This window comes from Triticum aestivum, chromosome 1A (genome assembly GCF_018294505.1).
Source record: "Triticum aestivum cultivar Chinese Spring chromosome 1A, IWGSC CS RefSeq v2.1, whole genome shotgun sequence".
Taxonomy (NCBI): domain Eukaryota; kingdom Viridiplantae; phylum Streptophyta; class Magnoliopsida; order Poales; family Poaceae; genus Triticum; species Triticum aestivum.
Window position 1 is genome coordinate 446,048,404 of NC_057794.1, and position 20,510 is coordinate 446,068,913.

Here is a 20,510-nt window from a genome sequence, read left to right on the forward strand (position 1 = left end):
TTTTGTCTTCTTTCCAGAGGTGCAACCCATGCATTTTTAGGATGTGTGTGGCGACTTGTGCAAGCTTGCAAAGTGAGGCACCCGGGAGATCTGTTTTCAGAGACTTAGTTGTTTTCACCAAGTCTGGGATTATTTAGTTCATGATGCCATATGTTCGGCTTGTTTCCTAATGATCCGTGCCTCTTTTGAGGATGATCAGTAAAGGAGTTTTGTTAATCATGTTATGCTCTATCAATCCATGTCTTTGCTTGCAATTATGGAGCACCCTAGCTTGAGTCAATCGAGCTCTACTTTTGCTTCGTGGTGAATCTGGGCAGATCGTAAACTCGTTTGCGATTTTGCCGATGTTATTGTAGTTGATCCGTGCATGCTATGCCATTGCTCTTGCCATGTATAGCTTGTATTTTGTGCCTTCTTTATGGATGTATGCTTGTCTTGCCATGACTTGCACCGTAGTGAGTGCATCGAGCTCGTTTACATGCCTTCGTGAGTTATATTTTAGCATGTCTCAGTTTTCACTAAGTCTGAAAACTGATTGTGTTTTAGCTATGTTCGTGTGCTCGTTTATATATTTTGTGAACCCTTTTGGCCCAAGGTCACTTTGGGTCTTTTCTTAAGCTTGTTGATTATCTCCATGCCATGTTCTTATTTATCTTAATCAGGTCATGTATCATGTTGATTTGCTGCTTCGAAGAGGGCTTCGTGATCTGAAATTCAGACAAGTGTTAATTTCACTAAGTCTGGAATCTGTTTTGCATTTGCGTTTTTGCCATGCTTGTTTGAACCTCATAATGGATGAATTGGCCGTGGCTTAGTGCTAGTCTTTTGTTAAGCATCTTATGTGCGTCCCTGCCATGTATTTTGTTGTCATGTTTGGTGGCTGTAGCATGTTTATTTCATTGTGTTTAGATGCCTACTTGCTGTAAATTGCAGACCGGTGTCATTCTTAAAACGCTTGCCATTTCCAAACCGTAACTCCGATTCCGATGATCTTTATATCGTTTTCAAGCGATTTCATCTCATCTTTCCAGTGGCACCATTGGAATTCCAAGTTGAGGCCAGGTTCATGCATTTCCTGTCATATCTTGCATTTTGCATCCCGCATCGCATCCCGCATAGCATGTCATCATTGCATCTTATTGTTTGAGTTTGCACGTGGTTGATTGTATCCTTGTTGCTTGTTTGTCTTGTTTGGGTAGAGCCGGGAGACGAGTTCGCTACCGAGGAGCCCGTTGAGTTTGCTTGTGAGGATCCAGTCAACTCTGACAACTGTGCAGGCAAGATGATCATACCCTCGAAATCACTACTATCTTTGCTATGCTAGTTTGCTCGCTCTTGCTATGCCAATGCTACGATGCCTACCTTTTGCTTGTCAGCCTCCCAATTGCCATGTTGAACCTCTAACCCACCATGTCCTAGCAAACCATTGATTGGCTATGTTACCGCTTTGCTCAGCCCCTCTTATAGCGTTGCTAGTTGTAGGTGAAGATTGGAGGTCGTTCCTTGTTGGAACATCTTTTATTTACTTGTTGGGATATCATTATGTTGCTATGTTATCTTAATGCATCTATATACTTGGTAAAGGGTGGAAGGCTCGGCCTCTCGCCTAGTGTTTTGTTCCACTCTTGCCGCCCTAGTTTCCGTCATATCGGTGTTATGTTCCCGGATTTTTGCGTTCCTTACGCGGTTGGGTTATAATGGGAACCCCTTGATATTTTGCCTTGATTAAAGCTTGTCCAGCAATGCCCAACCTTGGTTTTACCATTTGCCACCTAGCCTTTTCATTTCCTTGGGTTCCGCAGACTCAAGGGTCATCTTATTTTAACCCCCCCGGGCCAGTGCTCCCTCTGAGTGTTGGTCCGAACCGGGCAGCCTGCGGGGCCACCTCGGGGAAACTTGAGGGTTGGTTTTACTCGTAGCTTGACCTATCTGAGTGTGCCCTGAGAACGAGATATGTGCAGCTCCTATCGGGATTTGCCGGCACATTCGGGCGGCGTTGCTGGTCTTGTTTTAAGCTGTCGAAGTGTCTTGAGTCACCGAGATACCGAGTCTGATCGGAACGTCTTGGGAGGAGGTCTATTCCTTCGTTGACCATGAGAGCTTGTCATGGGCTAAGTTGGGACTCCCCTGCAGGGATTGAACTTTCAAAAGCCGTGCCCGCGGTTATGGGCAGATGGGAATTTGTTAATGTCCGGTTGTAGATAACTTGAACCTGAATTAATTAAAATGAATCAACTGAGTGTGTTACCGTGATGGCCTCTTCTCGGCGGAGTCCGGGAGGTGGACACAGTGTTGGAGTTATGCTTGCGCAGGTTGTTCCTCTAGATTCTCGCTCGTGCTTTGCCTCCTCTTCTCGCTCTCTTTTGCGAATAAGTTAGCCACCATATATGCTAGTCGCTTGCTGCAGCTCCACATATATTTGCCCTACCATTCCTATAAGCTTAAATAGTCTTGATCGCGAGGGTGCGAGATTGCTGAGTCCCTGTGGCTCACAGATTACTATAACTCCAGATGCAGGTCCAGGTGATTCCGCTCCAGGTGACAAGTACGAGCTCAAGTGGGAGTTCGACGAGGACTCTCAGCGTTACTACGTTTCCTTTCCCGATGATCAGTAGTGGTGCCCAGTTGGGGGTGATTGGGACCGTTGTCGCATGTTGGGTTTTCTTCTATTTTGGCGCCGTAGTCGGGCCATGAGTGTTTTGGATGATGTAATGTTATTTATGTTCTTGATTGACGTGGCGAGTGTAAGCCAACTATGTTCTCCCCTTTATTATTCATATTACATGGGATGTTGTGAAGATTGCCTAACTTGCGACATATGCCTTCAATGCGATTATGTCTCTAAGTTGTGCCTCAACACGTGGGAGCTATAGTCGCATCGAGGGGGTTACACGCCTCCAGAGCCTCCTCCCAAAGCCCCCACCAGCAGCAGAAACGCTCCTGCGAATGTCTGTGTCGATGAAGAAGGTGCCGGTCTAGCAACCAGGCTACACGTGGGTGAATCGTGAGCCTCCTGCCCATGACTCATCCTCGCCAGGGAGCACTCCAAACGCCTCGTCGGGGTCTGAAGCGCGTGCACCGTTGGCAGCGCTGGACTCGCCTAGGCCTCCTGCCCTGCAATGTTCGGCTGCACCTCCTCCTCTATCCTTGGCCTTAAGCTGCATTCCGAACCCCTCTGGCCAGAGACACTCCCCCAACTCCACAGTCGGGGGTTCCTCTATGGGAAGGGAGGCCATAGGGATAGGCGGCAACATAAGCTCAACAACATCATCACTCTTCACCCGATCACCCAGAGGCGAGGAGGCGCGGATGACGACTCAAACGACCCAAATCTCAAAGTGTGCATAGATGTAGAAGAGGGCAGCGCCGCACCCTTCTCCGACGCCAGTGGGGTGGACTTTCCACCCGTCGAATGAGAACCATCCCGTGGACCAAAATCATCTCTCTTCTCCTGATTACCCATACCATCATCCTTATCAAACATGTCCACATCTCCACCTCCCTAGAGTGCCTCCTGAAACATCTCAGCATCCTCTAACTCAATCTCCAGGTTATACATCATACCAGCATGCGTCCATTTGACCACATCTGGTATAAACTCAATATCTACGACACTCATGAGCAACCTTGCCACCCCATGCGCACGGGTGAAAGGCATATCCACACGCTCAGTCTTGCCAATAAGTTTCCCAAGACTGCAGACCACCCGATCATCATTGAGAGGCTTAGATGGTGCCCATGAAAAGCGAACCCACACCTGAGATAAAGGCGTGCCCTTTTGCTCTGTTTGCTTCCAAGCATCAAACTCTAGGATGCACTCTGTACCGGGCACACGAGCAATGCCAAACTTAAGGAGTTTCTTCAGCTCTTCTACCGAAGGAAAATCAACCTTATACAAATTATCCTCAAGCCTGTTCCCAATGAGAATTCCCTGGAGCAAGCTCATTCAACCTCTACATAATCTGCGCCTCGGACAAGAATATGTACGAGTCATATTATCCGATTCATTGTATCCATTCATGTATACATTTGTACTACTAAATCAGTGACAATTAATATGGATAAAAGGAAGTACTAAATATAACCTCATAGTGCCATATCAGCATAACTTAGACAACAACAATACAATTGAACAGCTGCAACATGGTTTCGACTTGGAGGCGCTGCCGGGACAACGGCGTCAGAAGGCGGCGGCTGAACCATCTACGTTGTGTACACAACATGTGTTTTGGTACCAGGTATTGGAGTGCACTCGGTCTTCATATACGTACAATTTGCTACTGAATGTTCCTCGTCTGGCAGTAGCTTATGCTATCTATATGCATGGCCTTGCTACACCCTCTTTGGATTGTTGAATTTTTAATTAAAACATAGGAACATGAAAAACACCAACGCGCCGAACCAAACTGTTCACTCGCCAATTGGTGGCACATTGGTCATTCCCCTTCCTCCATCGATAGCCAGCACATCCGACCGCCCACCCGTTGCCGCCATCGCCCAATTCAGGTGCCGAGGCCGAACGCCCGCACCCACACCTCCCCCAGCAGCACACCACCCCCCGATGGCCCCCTACTCCGGCGTTCGGTGGACCATTTTCACGGTTGTCGCAGAACCCCCAACGTTGGCGCCACCACACCCTCACACCCCTTCCGGCGGCATGCAAGTGCGGCTACCTCGCTCACCGAACACCGCTACGTTCGCCTCCATGCCTGATACCTAGTCTCGCAGAGGCACGAGGATCTTCACTGGCCAGCTTCTTCCACGACGCCCGCAAGGTGTTCGACGGTTTTCCCACAAGGTACAAATGGACTCGGGCGACGAGAACTTTTTCCACAATTTCACTTGCGATTCAGATGACTCTTCATCCAATGATGAAGAGATTGTGGCTACTGCTTTGGTCGTCCATGCCCACATTAGTAGGCAGCGGCCGATATTCAGGGGCTCGATCCTGGGGCACCTCTGTCGTTGAATCGCAACCGAGAGAGCGGTCATTGCCTACTCTAGCAGGACTACTTCGAGTCCCCTAACCCGCTCTTCAAACACCACCTATTCCGGCACTGTTTCCATATGGCTAAACATGTGTTCAATCATATACGGGAGGGGCTGGCGGCGTACGACAACTATACCGACTGCAAGGAGGATGCCCTCGAAAAGATTGGCTTCTCCTCTTATCAGAAATGCACTACATCTATTCGGATGTTTGGCACTCTTTCTTTAGCATGACCGGATCTCACAATGACCACAACGTGCTTCAGCGCTCTCCGGTATTTGGAAGGCTTGCAGAAGGCAACTGCCTCGAGGTCAATGTTGAGATCAATGGCCACTGAGGGAGTCCTGGATTAGGGGGTCTCCAGACAGCCGGACTATATCCTTCGGCCGGACTGTTGGACTATGAAGATACAAGATTGAAGACTTCGTCCCGTGTCCAGATGGGACTCTCCTTGGCGTGGAAGGCAAGCTAGGCAATACGGATATGTAGATCTCCTCCCTTGTAACCGACTCTGTGTAACCCTAGCCCTCTCCAGTGTCTATATAAACCGGAGGGTTTAGTCTGTAGGACAACAGACAATCATACCATAGGCTAGCTTCTAGGGTTTAGCCTCTACGATCTCGTGGTAGATCAACTCTTGTAATACTCATATCATCAAGAACAATCAAGCAGGACGTAGGGTATTACCTCCATCAAGAGGGCCCGAACCTGGGTAAACATCGTGTCCCCTGCCTCCTGTTACCATCCGCCTTAGACGCACAGTTCGGGACCCCCTACCGAGATCCGCCGGTTTTGACACCGACATTGGTGCTTTCATTGAGAGTTCCATCGTGCCATCACCGTAAGGCTTGATGGCTCCTTCAATCATCGGTAACAATGCGGTCTAGAGTGAGGTTTTCCTCTCCGGACAGATCTTTGTATTCGGCGGCTTCGCACTGCGGGCCAATTCGCTTGGCCATCTGGAGCAGATCGAGAGCTACGCCCCTGGCCATCAGGTCAGATTCGGAAACTTGAACTACACTGCCGACATCCGCGGAGACTTGATCTTTGATGGATTCGAGCCCGTGTTAGGTGCGCCGCACAGTCACGACGAGCATGACGTAACTCTGCCTTCGAGCAGTGTTCGGGAGATCGCATCTGCAACTACTCCGGCCGTCAATCCGGAGCAAATCGCGCCATCCGAGAGCGGAGGGATAGACCCCGCCATGGAGGCCGCACTCTCAGTGGCAATAGAGCCGGATACTGACTTTACCCCTTACAAGAGCCGTGTCGCCGAACCACTGGATTCATCTCCGGCCACGGACTTCGAGCCGCCTGCATCCGCGCCCATCGAATCCGACTGGGCGCCGATCATGGAGTTCACCCCCGCGGATATCTTTCAGCACTCACCTTTCGGCGATGTGCTAAATTCATTAAGGTCTCTCTCCTTGTCAGGAGAACCTTGGCCGAACTATGTCTGGCTAGAATGGGATGCGGATGACGAAGAAATTCGCTACCCACCCACCACCCACTTAGTAGCCACTGTCGATGATTTAACCGACATGCTCGACTTCGACTCCGAAGACATCGACGGTATGAATGATGATGCAGGAGACGAACAGGAACCACCGCCAACAGGGCGCTGGACCGCCACCTCATCATATGATATATACATGGTGGACACCCCCAAAGAAGGCAATGGTGACGAGACATCGGAAGATAACCCCTCCAAGAAGCAACCCAAGCGCCGACGTCAGCGGCGCCGCTCTAAGTCCCGCCACAGCAAAAGTAGTGATACCGGCACAGGAGATAATAACACTCTAGATAGTGCCGAAGACAACCACAATCCCCTCTAGCACAATCTAGAGCGGGAAGATGAACAAGCTAGCCCTCCAGAGCAGGCGGCAGATGGAGAACCAGAAGAGGACAATTACATGCCCCTCTCCAAGGATGAGGTGAGCTTCGGCGACGAAGAATTATCGTGCCTGAGGATCCCGTCGAGCAGGAGCGCTTCAAGCGCCGGCTTATGGCCATAGCAAATAGCCTGAAGAAAAAGCAACAACAGCTTCAAGCTGATCAAGACTTGCTAGCAGACAGATGGACCGAAGTCCTTGTGGCTGAGGAATACGAACTCGGGCGCCCCTCCAAGAGTTACCCAAAACGCAGGTTGCTACCTCAACTAGAGGAGGAAGCATTGAAACCTCCATCACCAGTGTACGATGTGGCTGACCGGCCACCGCGTGGCCGAGCTAGAGAGGCGTTTCAGCCTGAAGTTCAGCCTGCACCCCGCCGCCACTCAATCAAAAATACCAAGGCCCGGGGCAACACACAGGACCTGCGAGACGTATCGGATAGAAGGGCAAAACTTGCAAGGTCAATATACGGGTCATGGGCACGCGCACCAACATGGGACGATGATCGTCGCGCTGGATACACCAAAGGTAAATCTGGTCGGGCCGAATACAGCAGACAAGACTCATATGAACTGTGTTGTGATATAGCCCGGCATAGAGGCGCCGCACACCCCCTATGCTTCACTGATGAAGTTATGGATCACGAATTCCCGGAGGGTTTTAAACCCGTAAATATCGAATCGTATAATGGTACAACAGATCCCGCTGTATGGATTGAGGATTTCCTCCTTCACATCTACATGGCTTGCGGTGACGATCTACATGCCATCAACTACCTCCCACTCAAACTCAAAGGACCAGCTCGGCATTGGCTGAATAGTTTGCCAGTAGACTCCATCAGCAGTTGGGAGGATTTGGAAGACGCATTCCTTGACAACTTCCAGGGCACTTATGTGCGACCACCGGATGCTGATGACTTGAGCCATATAACTCAGCAGCCAGGGGAATCGGCCAGGAAATTCTGGACACGATTCCTGACCAAGAAAAACCAAATTGTCGACTGTACGGATGCAGAGACCCTAGCGGCATTCAAGCATAACATCCGCGGCGAGTGGCTTGCCCGCCACTTCGGCCAGGAGAAGCCAAAGTCTATGGCAGCCCTCACGACACTCATGACCTGCTTTTGCGTGGGTGAGGATAGCTGGCTGGCTCGCAGCAACAACACATCAAGGAACCCGGGCACTTCGGATACAAAAAATGCCAACAGCAGACCACGTCGTAACAGACCAAAGCGCCGCAACAACGGCGATAACAACGATGATACGGCAGTCAATGCTGGATTCAGAGGCTCTAGATCCGGTCAGCGGAAAAGCCATTTAAAAGAAGTACTCCAGCTCCGTCCAGTTTGGATCGCATACTGGATCGCTGGTGTCAAATCCACGGCACCCCCGACAAGCCAGCCAATCACACCAACAGAGAATGCTGGGTGTTCAAGCAGGCCGGCAAGTTAAATGCCAAAAACAAGGACAAGGGGCTGCATAGTGATGACGAGGAGGAGCCCCGTCCGCCGAACACGGGAGGACAGAAGGCCCCCCCCCACAAGTGGAGACGGTGAACATGATATACACAACCCACATCCCCAAGAGGGAGCGAAAGCGTGCACTATGGGATGTCTATGCGATGGAGCCCGTCGCCCCAAAGTTCAACCCATGGTCCACTTGTCCGATCACCTTTGATCGCAGGGACCACCCCATTAGTATCCGTCATGGCGGATCTGCCGCACTGGTCCTAGACCCCATCATCGACGGATTTCACCTCACTCGAGTCCTTATGGACGGCGGCAGTAGCCTGAACCTACTCTATCAGGATACAATGCGAAAAATGGGTATCAATCCTTCGAGGATCAAACCCACCAAAACCACCTTTAAGGGCGGCATCCCAGGTGTAGAGGCCCATTGCACAGGCTCAATCACACTGGAAGTGGTCTTAGGATCACCGGACAACTTCCGAAGCGAGGAGTTAATCTTCGATATCGTCCTGTTTCACAGTGGCTATCACGGACTGCTCGGACGAACAACATTTGCAAAATTTAATGCAGTACCGCATTACGCATACCTCAAGCTCAAGATGCCAGGACCTAGGGGAGTCATAACAGTAAATGGAAACACAGAACACTCGCTCCGCACGAAAGAGCACACTGCAGCCCTCGCAGCAGAAGCACAAAGCAGCCTTTTAAGGCAAACCACTAATTCGGCGTTACAGCCCCCGGACACCTTCAAGCAAGTCCGGAGTAAACCGCAACAGGATCGCCTGGCATGTTCAGAGCTCGCCTAGCAATTCGGCCCCCGTCCCAGTCCCAGTCAAGCGATGAAATCCGTGCCACGCGTACATAATTACACACTAAAAATACCGTGGACATAGGCGGAGGCATGATCAGGGCACGTCCCGCAATGCGGCTTAACCGCCCTAGGGGCTGTATACCTTTATCATTTCTTTTCTCTTTCAGGGCCTAACTCTCTGGAAGCCCTTTCCGGCAGTACGATTGCCGGACACGTTACGGGAAGCAACAACCAAGGCGGCGAGAAGCTAAGATGTACACGGGAACCCCCAGGTGGTCTCCAATAATAATTGATATACCCGCTTTCTACTATCCATACGCAGCTTGTCCTTGGATAGGACATTTCGAATAGTCCTACTTTCTTCTTATCGCACTACTTGTACCAGTACGCTTCGACGTATTATTTAAATAACAATGCATAACATTAGTCTATTTTTTGCATTATTTATCCTTTCTTTTCTTATATATCCATTTACGACAATCCGCACCCGTACATTCGGGTACGGTCAGTACGCCAGGGGCTTTCGTTTACCCCATAATACAGCGCGAGAAGTCCGAACACTTTCGACAGTGCGGCACCCCGAACTTATAGCACTATATGCATCAGCTCCGAATCATGTCTTGGGTCAATAGTTGGGTTTGCCCGGCTCCCATGCTTTGGTACCTTACGTTCCGCTATATCGGCTAAGGTAGCAGTGGGAGAACTACTGCGATTGTGTCCCAGTTCTTCCGGACGAGCACCTTGGTAGAGAAAGCCGAAAACTGACTGTTATGATAAGGCGAGAGACTGGTCGCTGTTCGAGAGGTCTCAAGTCCTTAAAGACTTTTTCTGCTTCGGGCGAGGAGTCGGCCTTGTCCGGCTTAGGCGTGTATAGCGCCCCAAATTCGGCCTTTCGAATACTAGGGGCTTCGCCAAAATTTAAAATTATAGACTTCTATGGCTAAGTGAGAGTGATAAAGCCTTATAGTCCGATTGCCTGGTTCGTTGCGCTGAACACCTCCCTTGAAGGACCCAAAATTGGGGTAAAGAGTGCTCAGGTTTATCCCGAACACCCCAGTACTAGTTACATGGGGGCAGAAGCCAACGACTGGCCAACTCCCAGATTTTATAAACGGCCGCACAGAAGGTAATATTTTAAGTTATAAAAGCGTTGCATAGCGCAGATGAACTCGTTTCACATTACAGGATCACATGAACATGTTCATTCAAAAATTACATCCTTGGCGCATTCATCCACCACAAGGCGGGAACCCTTAAGGACACTCTCATAATACATCTCGGGGCAGCGATGCTCCTTGCCCTCCAGCGGACCCTCTTTCACCAGCTTCACGGCGTCCAGCTTCGCCCAGTGTACCTTCGCCCGGGCAAAAGCCCTGCACGCACCCTCGATGCAGACGGACCGCTTTATGACTTCAAGCCATGGGCAGGCATCCAGAAGCTGCCTCACCAGACCGAAGTAGCTGCCGAACAGGGGCTCGCCGGGCCACATCCAGACTATAAGGTCCATCATGGCATGTTCGGCCGCCTTGTGAAGCTCGACCAGTTGCTTCAGCTGGTCGCTCAAGGGCATTGGGTGTTCGGTCCCAATATACTGAGACCAGAACAACTTTTTCGCCGAGCTCCCCTCCTCAGCTCGGTAAAACTCCGCGGCATCTAGTACACTGCGGGGAAGATCTGCGAACGCTCCTGGAGAGCTCTGAACTTGGGTAAGAAAAAGGAAAGTTTCCTTCACATGCTTGCTTTGCATAATGAATGCCTTACCCACTGCTATCTTCTTCACCGCATCAATCTCCTGGAGGGCCTTGTGGGCTTCAACCTTGGCGCTCCAGGCGCTTTCAAGCGCCTGCACGAGCTCGGACTTTCGCGTCTTAGAGTCAAGCTCCAAGGACTCGTGTTTTTTGGCGAGAGCCTCGAGCTCTTGCTGCACCTCGCCCACTCGGGCTTCTTATTTTTCCCGCTCAAGGCGCTCCCTGGCCGCTTTGTTTTCGGCCTCGGACAGCTCCTTCCTCAGGGTCGCCACTTCGATCGTGGCCCTTGGCAAATTCATGATGATCCTATTATTTTACAACTGAACTTCTTTTCAAAGCGTAGACAAGGTATTGCTTACCTTTGCTCTCCTGGAGCTGCCTCTTGATAAGGCCGAGCTCGTTCTCGGACCGCTCCAGGTCCTGCTTCAGTGCAGAGACCTCCGCAGTACGTGCGGCCGCGGCCAGCAGTGAAGCCTGCACATACACATAGATATATTCTGATTAGACTCCTGATGCATCATTTGATCCTCTATTCGGCCTTTCTTCTCGAACACCGAATAGAGCATCAGGGGCTACTATCTATGCGGTAATATTTTCTTATATTTTCATTACTTACCTCAAAGCCTGTTAGGAGGCTGGCGCAAGCTTCGGTCAGTCCGTTTTTGGCGGATTAAACTTTTTCAATCACCGCACTAATGATAGTGCGGTGCTCTTCGTTGATGGAGGCGCTGCGAAGCGCTTCCAGCAAGTTGTCCGGTGCCTCTGGATGGACAAAGGACACCGGCACGAGCGGCCGGCGCCCCCTAAACGGGGGATCGCCTGCCGGAGTCCGGAACCATCGAAGGTTTTGGCGCAGTGTTCGGCTGGGGGCCGAACTCGGAGCCCGTGGGAGTTTTTCTCCCTTTGTACCCAGGGTCCGGAGGTCGCCTCGAGGCGCCCCCTGTTGGGGAACGTAGCAGAATTTTAAAATTTTCTACGCATTACCAAGATCAATCTATGGAGTCATCTAGTAACGAGGGAGAGGGGAGTGCATCTACATACCCTTGTAGATCGCGCGCGGAAGCGTTCAAGAGAACGGGGTTGATGGAGTCGTACTCGACGTGATCCAAATCATCGATGACCTAGCGCTGAACGGATGGCACCTCCGCGTTCAACACATGTACGGTTGGGAAGACGTCGCCTCCTACTTGATCCAGCAAGGGGGAAGGAGAGGTTGATGAAGATCCAGCAGCACGACGGCGTGGTGGTGGAAGCAACGGTGATCTCGGCAGGGCTTCGCCAAGCTCAGGGAGAGGGAGGAGTGTCATGGGAGGGAGAGGGAGGCGCCAGGGGCTAGGGTGCGGCTGCCCTCCCTCCACCCCCCACTATTTATAGGACCCCTAGGGGGCTCCGGCCCTAGGAGATGCCATCTCCAAGGGGGGGCGGCGGCCAAGGGGGGTGGAGTGCCCCCCAAGCCAAGTGGGGCGCCCCCACCCCTAGGGTTTCCAACCCTAGGCGCAGGGGAGGCCCATGGGGGGGCGCACCAGCCCATCTGGGGCTGGTTCCCCTCCCACTTCAGCCCATGGGGCCCTCCGGGATAGGTGGCCCCACCCGATGGACCCCCGGGACCCTTCCGGTGGTCTCGGTACAATACTGATTACCCCGAAAACCTTCCCGATGGCTGAAACTTGACTTCCTATATATAAATCTTCACCTCCGGACCAATCCAGAGCTCCTCGTGACGTCCGGGATCTCATCTGGGACTCCGAACAACTTTCGGGTTACCGTATACTAATATCTCAACAACCCTAGCGTCACCGAACCTTAAGTGTGTAGACCCTACGAGTTCGGGAGACACGCAGACATGACCGAGACGACTCTCCGGTCAATAACCAACAGCGGGATCTGGATACCCATGTTGGCTCCCACATGCTCCTCGATGATCTCATCGGATGAACCACGATGTCAAGGATTCGATCAATCCCGTATACAATTCCCTTTGTCAATCGGTACGTTACTTGCCCGAGACTCGATTGTCGGTATCCCAATACCTCGTTCAATCTCGTTACCGGCAAGTCACTTTACTCGCACCGTAATGCATGATCCCGTGATCAACCACTTGGTCACATTGAGCTCATTATGATGATGCATTACCGAGTGGGCCCAGAGATACCTCTCCGTCATACGGAGTGACAAATCCCAGTCTCGATTCGTGCCAACCCAACAGACACTTTCGGAGATACCTGTAGTGTACCTTTATAGTCACCCAGTTATGTTGTGACGTTTGGCACACCCAAAGCACTCCTACGGTATCCGGGAGTTGCACAATCTCATGGTCTAAGGAAATGATACTTGACATTCGGAAAAGCTATAGCAAACGAACTACACGATCTTTGAGCTATGCTTAGGATTGGGTCTTGTCCATCACATCATTCTCCTAATGATGTGATCCCGTTATCAATGACATCCAATGTCCATAGTCAGGAAACCATGACTATCTTTCGATCAACGAGCTAGTCAACTAGAGGCTCACTAGGGACGTGTTGTGGTCTATGTATTCACACATGCATTACGATTTCTGGATAACACAATTATAGCATGAACAATAGACAATTATCATGAACAAAGAAATATAATAATAACCATTTTATTATTGCCTCTAGGGCATATTTCCAACACCCCCAGGACCACCTCCCCTCGGCTCGGTGCCTTTTGAGACAACACCTCGACATTGTCCGTAGGGCGAGGGGTGGAGGCGGTCGGAAGAGAACCATTGTTCATATCCGACGAGTCCAATGAACCGCGACGAAGATACGTCGAGATGAGCTCGGGACAGACTGCATAATCATGTTCGGCATGAGGAGAAGCAGTGCAATAAAACATACCATGAATTACTATGGTGTCCGGATACTTACGGCTTCGCCAGGGGTTTGACCCTGGGTAGCCACTCGTCGCCGTTGTAGGCGGCCGTCGTGGAGCAGTCCGGAGGGAGGGTCCTTCCCTTCTTGGACCCTTCGGCCTCCCCTGTTGGGTCGGCCTTCCTTTTCTTGTCTCCCCGGCTGGGGGGAGAGAACTTTCCTCCTCCTCCTCCTCCTCCTCGTTTTCATGGGAGGAGTGCGCGTCGGAGTCATCGGACGATGAGTCCGATACAACCTTGCGCCGGAGACCCTTTTGGGTCCCCGTGGCCTTTTTCTTGGTCTTCTTCGCCGGCACCTCGTAAGGTGCCGGAGCTAGCATCTCCGTTAGGAGAGCATCTGCGGGATCTTCAGGCAGGCGGGCTGGGCAATCGAGTTGCTCCGCTGTCTTTATCCAGTCCTATTAATGGCATGGGAGCTTAGATCCCACACATCATTTGACTGGGGCAAATAAATACCCTGTGAGATACAAAAACTTACCGGATTGGTATGGCGCTTTGCGCTGAGTCCGCAGTCCTCGGTGAGGGAAGGAGGTACCTCGGCGCCCTTGAACAACACCCTCCAGACGTCCTTGTGCGTCGTGTCGTAGAGCTCTCGCAGCGTCTGGTGCTGGGTCGGGTCGAACTCCCACAAATTGAATGCCTGTCGTTGACACGGGAGAATCCGGCGGAAGAGCATGACCTGGACCACGTTGACGAGATTGATTTTCTTGCTCACCATGTTCCCGATGCAGGTTTGGAGTCCGGTCAGCTCTACCGAAGAACCCGAGGACAGGCCCTTCTCTTTCCATGAAGTGAGCCGCGTGGGGATTCCGGATCGAAATTTGGGGGGCGCCACCAAGTTGGGGGGCGTCACCCCAATTGCCATCCCTTTATGGTCTCCACATAGGAGCCCTCGAGCCAGGTGACGTTGGCATTTTGCCCACCATGGCGCCTCCACACTCTGCTTGCTAGCCGACCACCACTTTCGGTTTAACATTGAAGGTCTTCAGCCACAGGCCGAAGTGGGGCCTAATGCGGAGGAAGGCCTCGCACACGACGATAAACACCGAGATGTTGAGGATGAAATTGGGGGCCAGATCATGAAAATCCAGCCCGTTGTAGAACATGAGCCCACGGACAAACGGGTGGAGGGGAAATCCCAGTCCGCGGACGAAGTGGGTAAGGAAAACTACCCTCTCATGGGGTTCGGGCGTAGGGATGAGCTCCCCTGCATCTGGCAGCCGGTGCGTGATATCCACGGCCAGATATCCGGCTTCTCGTAACTTTGTGATGTTCTCCTCCGTTACGGAGGAGACCATCCACTTGCCTCCCGCTCTGGACATGCTTGGAGTGGTTTGAGAAGAAAGACGCGAACTTGGGCGCTGGAGCTCGAGTGTGCGAGAATGGGTAAGCAAGGAGGAAGAAGGCGTGGGTAAAAAAGGGTGAGTCCTTGTCCCTTTATAGGGGCAGAAGAGGCGATGCGCCTCCCCACTTGCCTGGTAAAATCGCTTATTCCCCAAACACCGTAATTGATGGCACGGTTGGGTTACCCACGTCCGTATTGATGAGAATCCCATAATAAGGGGGACACGGTCTCTGCTTTGACAAGACATGTCAAGAAAACCGCCTCGCGATATGTGCGGTGCTGGTTGAGAAAAACGGTTCGAATAATGACCGGGCCATGACATGATGTCGTGCTGTCAAAACGTGTCAGCAGAATAGATTTGTGAAAATATTATTCTCTCTACGGTGGTGTGTGGAACTTGTTTTGCAGAGCCGGACACTATCCTTGGGTTCAAAATCTTCTATGGAGTATTCGGAGGAGGAACCCGCCTTGCAATGCCGAAGACAAATCTGCGCGCCGGACTCATCGTCATTGAGGCCTGGTTCAGGGGCTACTGAGGGAGTCCTGGATTAGGGGGTCTCCGGACAGTCGGACTGTTGGACTATGAAGATACAAGATTGAAGACTTCGTCCCGTGTCCGGATGGGACTCTCCTTGATGTGGAAGGCAAGCTAGGCAATAGGGATATGTAGATCACCTCCCTTGTAACCGACTCTGTGTAACCCTAGCCCCCTCCGGTGTCTATATAAACCGGAGGGTTTAGTTCGTAGGACAACAGAAAATCATACCATAGGCTAGCTTCTAGGGTTTAGCCTCTACGATCTCGTGGTAGATCAACTCTTGTAATACTCATATCATCAAGAACAATCAAGCAGGACGTAGGGTATTACCTCCATCAAGAGGGCCCGAACCTGGGTAAACATCGTGTCCCCTGCCTCCTGTTACCATCCGCCTTAGACGCACAGTTCGGGACCCCCTACCCGAGATCCGCTGGTTTTGACACTGACAGCCACCACTACAACAAAAGATACTATCTAGCTGACGGTATCTATCCTCAGTGGACTACTCCTGTGAAGACAATCGCCAACCATGTAGGAGAGAAGAGGAAGAGATTTGCCCAAGCACAAGAGAGTGCTAGGAAGGATGTGGACCGTGCCTTTGGTGTTCTTCAATTTCAATGGGGCATCATTCGATATCTTGTTAGAAATTGGAGCACCAAGAAGTTTTGGGAGGTGATGACTGCTTGTGTGATCATGCACAACATGATCGTAGAGGATGAACGTCCGGATGAAATTTACGATCAAGGGTTTCAGTTTCAGGGTGACAATGTTGTGTTGTGCCTGAACATGGAGGAGCGGCAACGTTTGCACAGTTCACCGAATTTCATCATCAAATGCGTAATTGGGAAACCCACATTCAACTGCAAGATGATTTGGTTGAACATGTGAACTCACGTTCGCAACCAATAGATGTTTCAGCTATTTTTTCTTTCAAATATATTTGTGATAATTTAATTTTTTATTTGGCTTCTAAACAATGAGATTTATTTGGTTGTGAAACTATGAGATATTTATATTTTGTTTGAATTATGTGAACTTGGGACAAAATGTATTGATATGTCCCAAAAAGAGCTAAAAATGGCCGCAAACCGGCTGCCAGGACGAAAATACGTCCGGGCATTGCCGAACCAAACACATACGAAAATACGTCCGGGCATTGCCGACCCAAACACATAAGGGGGCGGACAAGCCAGCCCAAATGGACAAAAAGCGGAACAAACACGCATCCGTTTGGGTCGACGTGTTGGAAGTGGGAGAATACCATACGGAAACCAACATTCGGTGGAAACCGATAAAAACCACGAGAAAAAGATGTTTTAAAGTGTCAAAAAAATTGAAAAAAATGTAGGACGTTAAGAGGATGATGGTTTTTTGCCATATAAAATTTCAAGTTAAAACACATTACGAGATGTGAGCTATGAAAAAGACAAAATCAGTGTTAAATAGTGCCACATCTCGTAATGTTTCTCAACTAGAAATTTTATGTAGCAATAAAACATCACCTTATTAACATCCCACATTTTTTTAGATTTTTTTGAAACTTTAAAATATAGTTTTCACGAAATTTTCATTGAATATTGGTTTCCGTATGATATTCTCCCCGTGTTGGAGTTGTTCTGAGGATTTATGTGAGCCTTCATCTGGCGTTAGTTTCTGCTACCTATGCGACCTTGCCAGAATTTGTGGTTGATGACAGAATCTTGGAGTATGTCAGCCTTCATCTGGAGTATACAGGTTTCGCAGTGCAGAATGTAAATCAAATCAAACGATGGCAGAATTAACACCCTAGCTTAGGACAGTATTGACCAATTCGGCTGCTTTCTAATGAGATCTCTACGCATATGGTCATCTGGTAAAACAATGTATCACAGCGGATGGTAAACTCAAGGACATCTATAACTAGATCTTTTTATTAGAAGAGAACAAGCTACAGCCCTTCTCGAGCATCTCAGAATTTTACCAGAAACTCATGCATAAAAAGGAAGAGATTCAGTGCATTGGAGCGCTCAGAGTAACATCGCAGAGAGAGAGAGAGAGAACCGACTTGATGACTAGCTTCAAGGTAGATGAGGTAGGATCATCCAAGCAGGCAGGCGACAGTTTTGCATTTGCTGACATGGCTAGTTCTCACTGCTTGAAGCATTTGCCTTGTCCTTCTTGCTGCTTGAAGCATTTATCTTGTCCTGCTTTTTAGCCTTTTTAGTCTTCCACAAAGAGCTCTGTGAAACGGTCTCCTCAACAATCTTGGGCACCGTAAAACTGAAGCTTTCAGCTGATATGCGGTCCTTGTACTCTGGGTTTGTGTCAAGGAACTTCTGCACGTCCCCGATGCCCCTTGCACGCTTCCCGTTTGGCAGGACATAGTAGATGTCCATTTTAGACAGATCACCTCTCATGATCACAAGTCTCTCGGTCTTGGGCGGAGGCTTTGGTATGTTGGGCTTGTCGATGACCCATATGCGGCTGCTGTCGTACTCAATGTCTGGAGGGTCTTCACACGAGCACTCAGGTCTTTTACTGCAGAACCATGGGTCTTCAGTGAAGTTCTCACGAATTGTCTCAAATTCATCTTTCGTTGAAACTGTACGCCATTTATGACATTCACAACACTGGACAGCATACAGGCCAATTGATTCCGTTGCACCTCGTTTTTTCTGCCAACATCAGAAGGTTTCTTTTTAGTATTTTATTATATCAGGCAAGGCAAGCAAGTTATCTGAAGTAAGCATTTCAATTTGAAAACATGAAATTTAACTCTTATCAGGAAAACACAAATGCAAGTCAAACAACCTTTTCCACTCTCCCTACTACCTGTAGGATGATTAGTAGATAGTGCAAAAGGTGGTGTTTGCAAACTGCGCAAGCCTGAACACATCTAACACAACCATTCCTACAATCTAAAGAAAAATGCACAGCCATTCCAGATTATAAACATGAATACAAAAGAAATATCTAATGGTTTGCACAATACATTTGCTTTCCATGCTGGCAGTTGTCTTTGGTTAAACAATGTCACAACAACACAGCTATTTCTTATACTGTTGTCCTCAACAGAGCCTAAAGAGGAGATTGGCCAAGACAATTGTTTTGCTGGATCAAGTTGCCATAATTGTGTTCCATTATATTACTGGGATATACAGCAAAAACAAAAACAACTTTTATTTTGGACCCATTAATCACTATTGTTAGTTATGTAACAGTGTAGATTGAGTACACATTGTATGAAATCTTAAGAACCGCAAATAGGTTAACACTGCTGCATTGCCAATTGCCATGGAAATATCGATCAATAACAAGCTTACACTGATCTAAATTCTATATCAATTAGCTTAATTGACAGGAGATGGGAACAGCTTAACCCCTTGTAATTGGATAAATTTGACATTTTCTTCATTTTCTCCTCCATATTCTCCTGATTCCAAGTTCCCGACTATGACTTTAGTGAATAACCAACAATCATCTGTTGATGTTTGAAGCTCCTAACCTCCCTGTAACTAGTTAAACAGTCTTCACATACCTGCACTCACCATATATAGACAATAGTCCAAATCGACATGTCTATAACTTCAGTACTAACAGTAATGCACATAAACCCAGCCTAACAGATGAATAAAGGAACAAAATTTCTCATGTATCCCTTCCCGAACCAAAGGCATGTGTGCAGGATCGATCACCAAATCCTATTCTGAGGCCATCCAAACAAATATGCAGCCAACATTGATGTTCTTCTAGAACAAGGCTCAACCTTTTTGTTCAGGGATCCGGCATGTAGATACTAATCACAATCCACCCATCCCTACCAAACAAAGCAGCCAGATGCAACCAAACCTAGCCCCACAATAGCAACGAAATCAACCTCTGAGCATTACACCAGCGCCCACCACGCCGAAATCGACCTCATAGCATTACATAACCATCAGTCCGTCACCAAGGAGATTGCATAGGGGACGAAATTAAAGCTGCGGAAACATTAATCAACCAAGGCGGGGAAGATCAAAGAAGGGTAAACGGACCTGAGAGGAGGACCCCGGCGAGGCCGGAACCGGCGCCGGCGAGGCCATGTTCGACAGTGAGGTGGCCTGCGTCGGGAACTCGGAGGCGCCCCGCTGGAGAGGTCACCGGCGACGGCGCCGGTAGTAGGCGGGCGGATGCGAGAGGACGGAACCAAGGTCGGCCGTCCGGATGGGGACGGAAGTGGGGAGAGTGGATCTCGGGCAGGTGGTTACGGGGATATACGGACAGGATCGTCCACGGTATGCTCACCGAAATTGATACACCCTCTATGTCAAAAATAAAAATAAGAACGCCGATAATTGCCGCAAGTCAGGTCTGGAAACCGTCTACCGGACGATTTATTTGGTGCTCTATCCGTAAACTAATATAAGAGCGATTCGATTACTATTTTAATGATCTAAATGCTTTTATATTAATTTACAGAAGAAGTACTAAGGATGGATCAGCCCGAATAAAAATGAAAAAAACACACAACCCGAGCGCAACTCATCCATCACCTCCTTACATGCCTTGTAAAAAGCGAAAAAATAAAAGCAGTACCAAAAAATGTCATCATCTATAAAAAGCAGAAAAATGACATAGGCAAAAACCTAATATTCATCGAACGTTCGATCCGGAAAACCCCCCTTCGAAGACGTTGTGACAAATAAAAGCCAAGTATTTAAAAAGAAAAAATACATGGCAAAATAAATGAAAATTTGCCATGTGAATAAAAGCATTCTTGCCATGGCAAAAATGGAGTAGATTTTGCCATGGCAAAAAATGGATTAAATTTTGCAATCGCAGAAATGGTTTGAGTTTTCCATGG

At 49.3% G+C, this 20,510-nt stretch overlaps 1 protein-coding gene across 1 annotated transcript; it reads right to left on the reverse strand.

The window, feature by feature from the left end:
- Positions 1-17,580: 17,580 nt before the first annotated feature.
- Positions 17,581-19,960, reverse strand: LOC100049042 (methyl-CpG-binding domain-containing protein 4). Its single transcript, XM_044479129.1, has 2 exons — positions 19,702-19,960; positions 17,581-18,342 (listed from the first exon to the last, which is right to left on the reverse strand). The coding sequence occupies exons 1-2, from the start codon at positions 19,747-19,749 to the stop codon at positions 17,809-17,811; spliced, it is 582 nt and encodes a 193-aa protein (XP_044335064.1). The 5' UTR covers positions 19,750-19,960; the 3' UTR covers positions 17,581-17,808.
- Between the last annotated feature and the right edge of the window lie 550 nt (positions 19,961-20,510).

Bases quoted from the DNA above. Each gene is read 5' to 3' on its own strand.
- LOC100049042 (XM_044479129.1), bottom strand. From the start codon at position 19,749: ATGGCCTCGCCGGCGCCGGTTCCGGCCTCGCCGGGGTCCTCCTCTCAG. The intron at 18,343-19,701 runs GTCCGTTTACCC...TGATGTTGGCAG, and splicing joins CGCCGGGGTCCTCCTCTCAG to AAAAAACGAGGTGCAACGGA.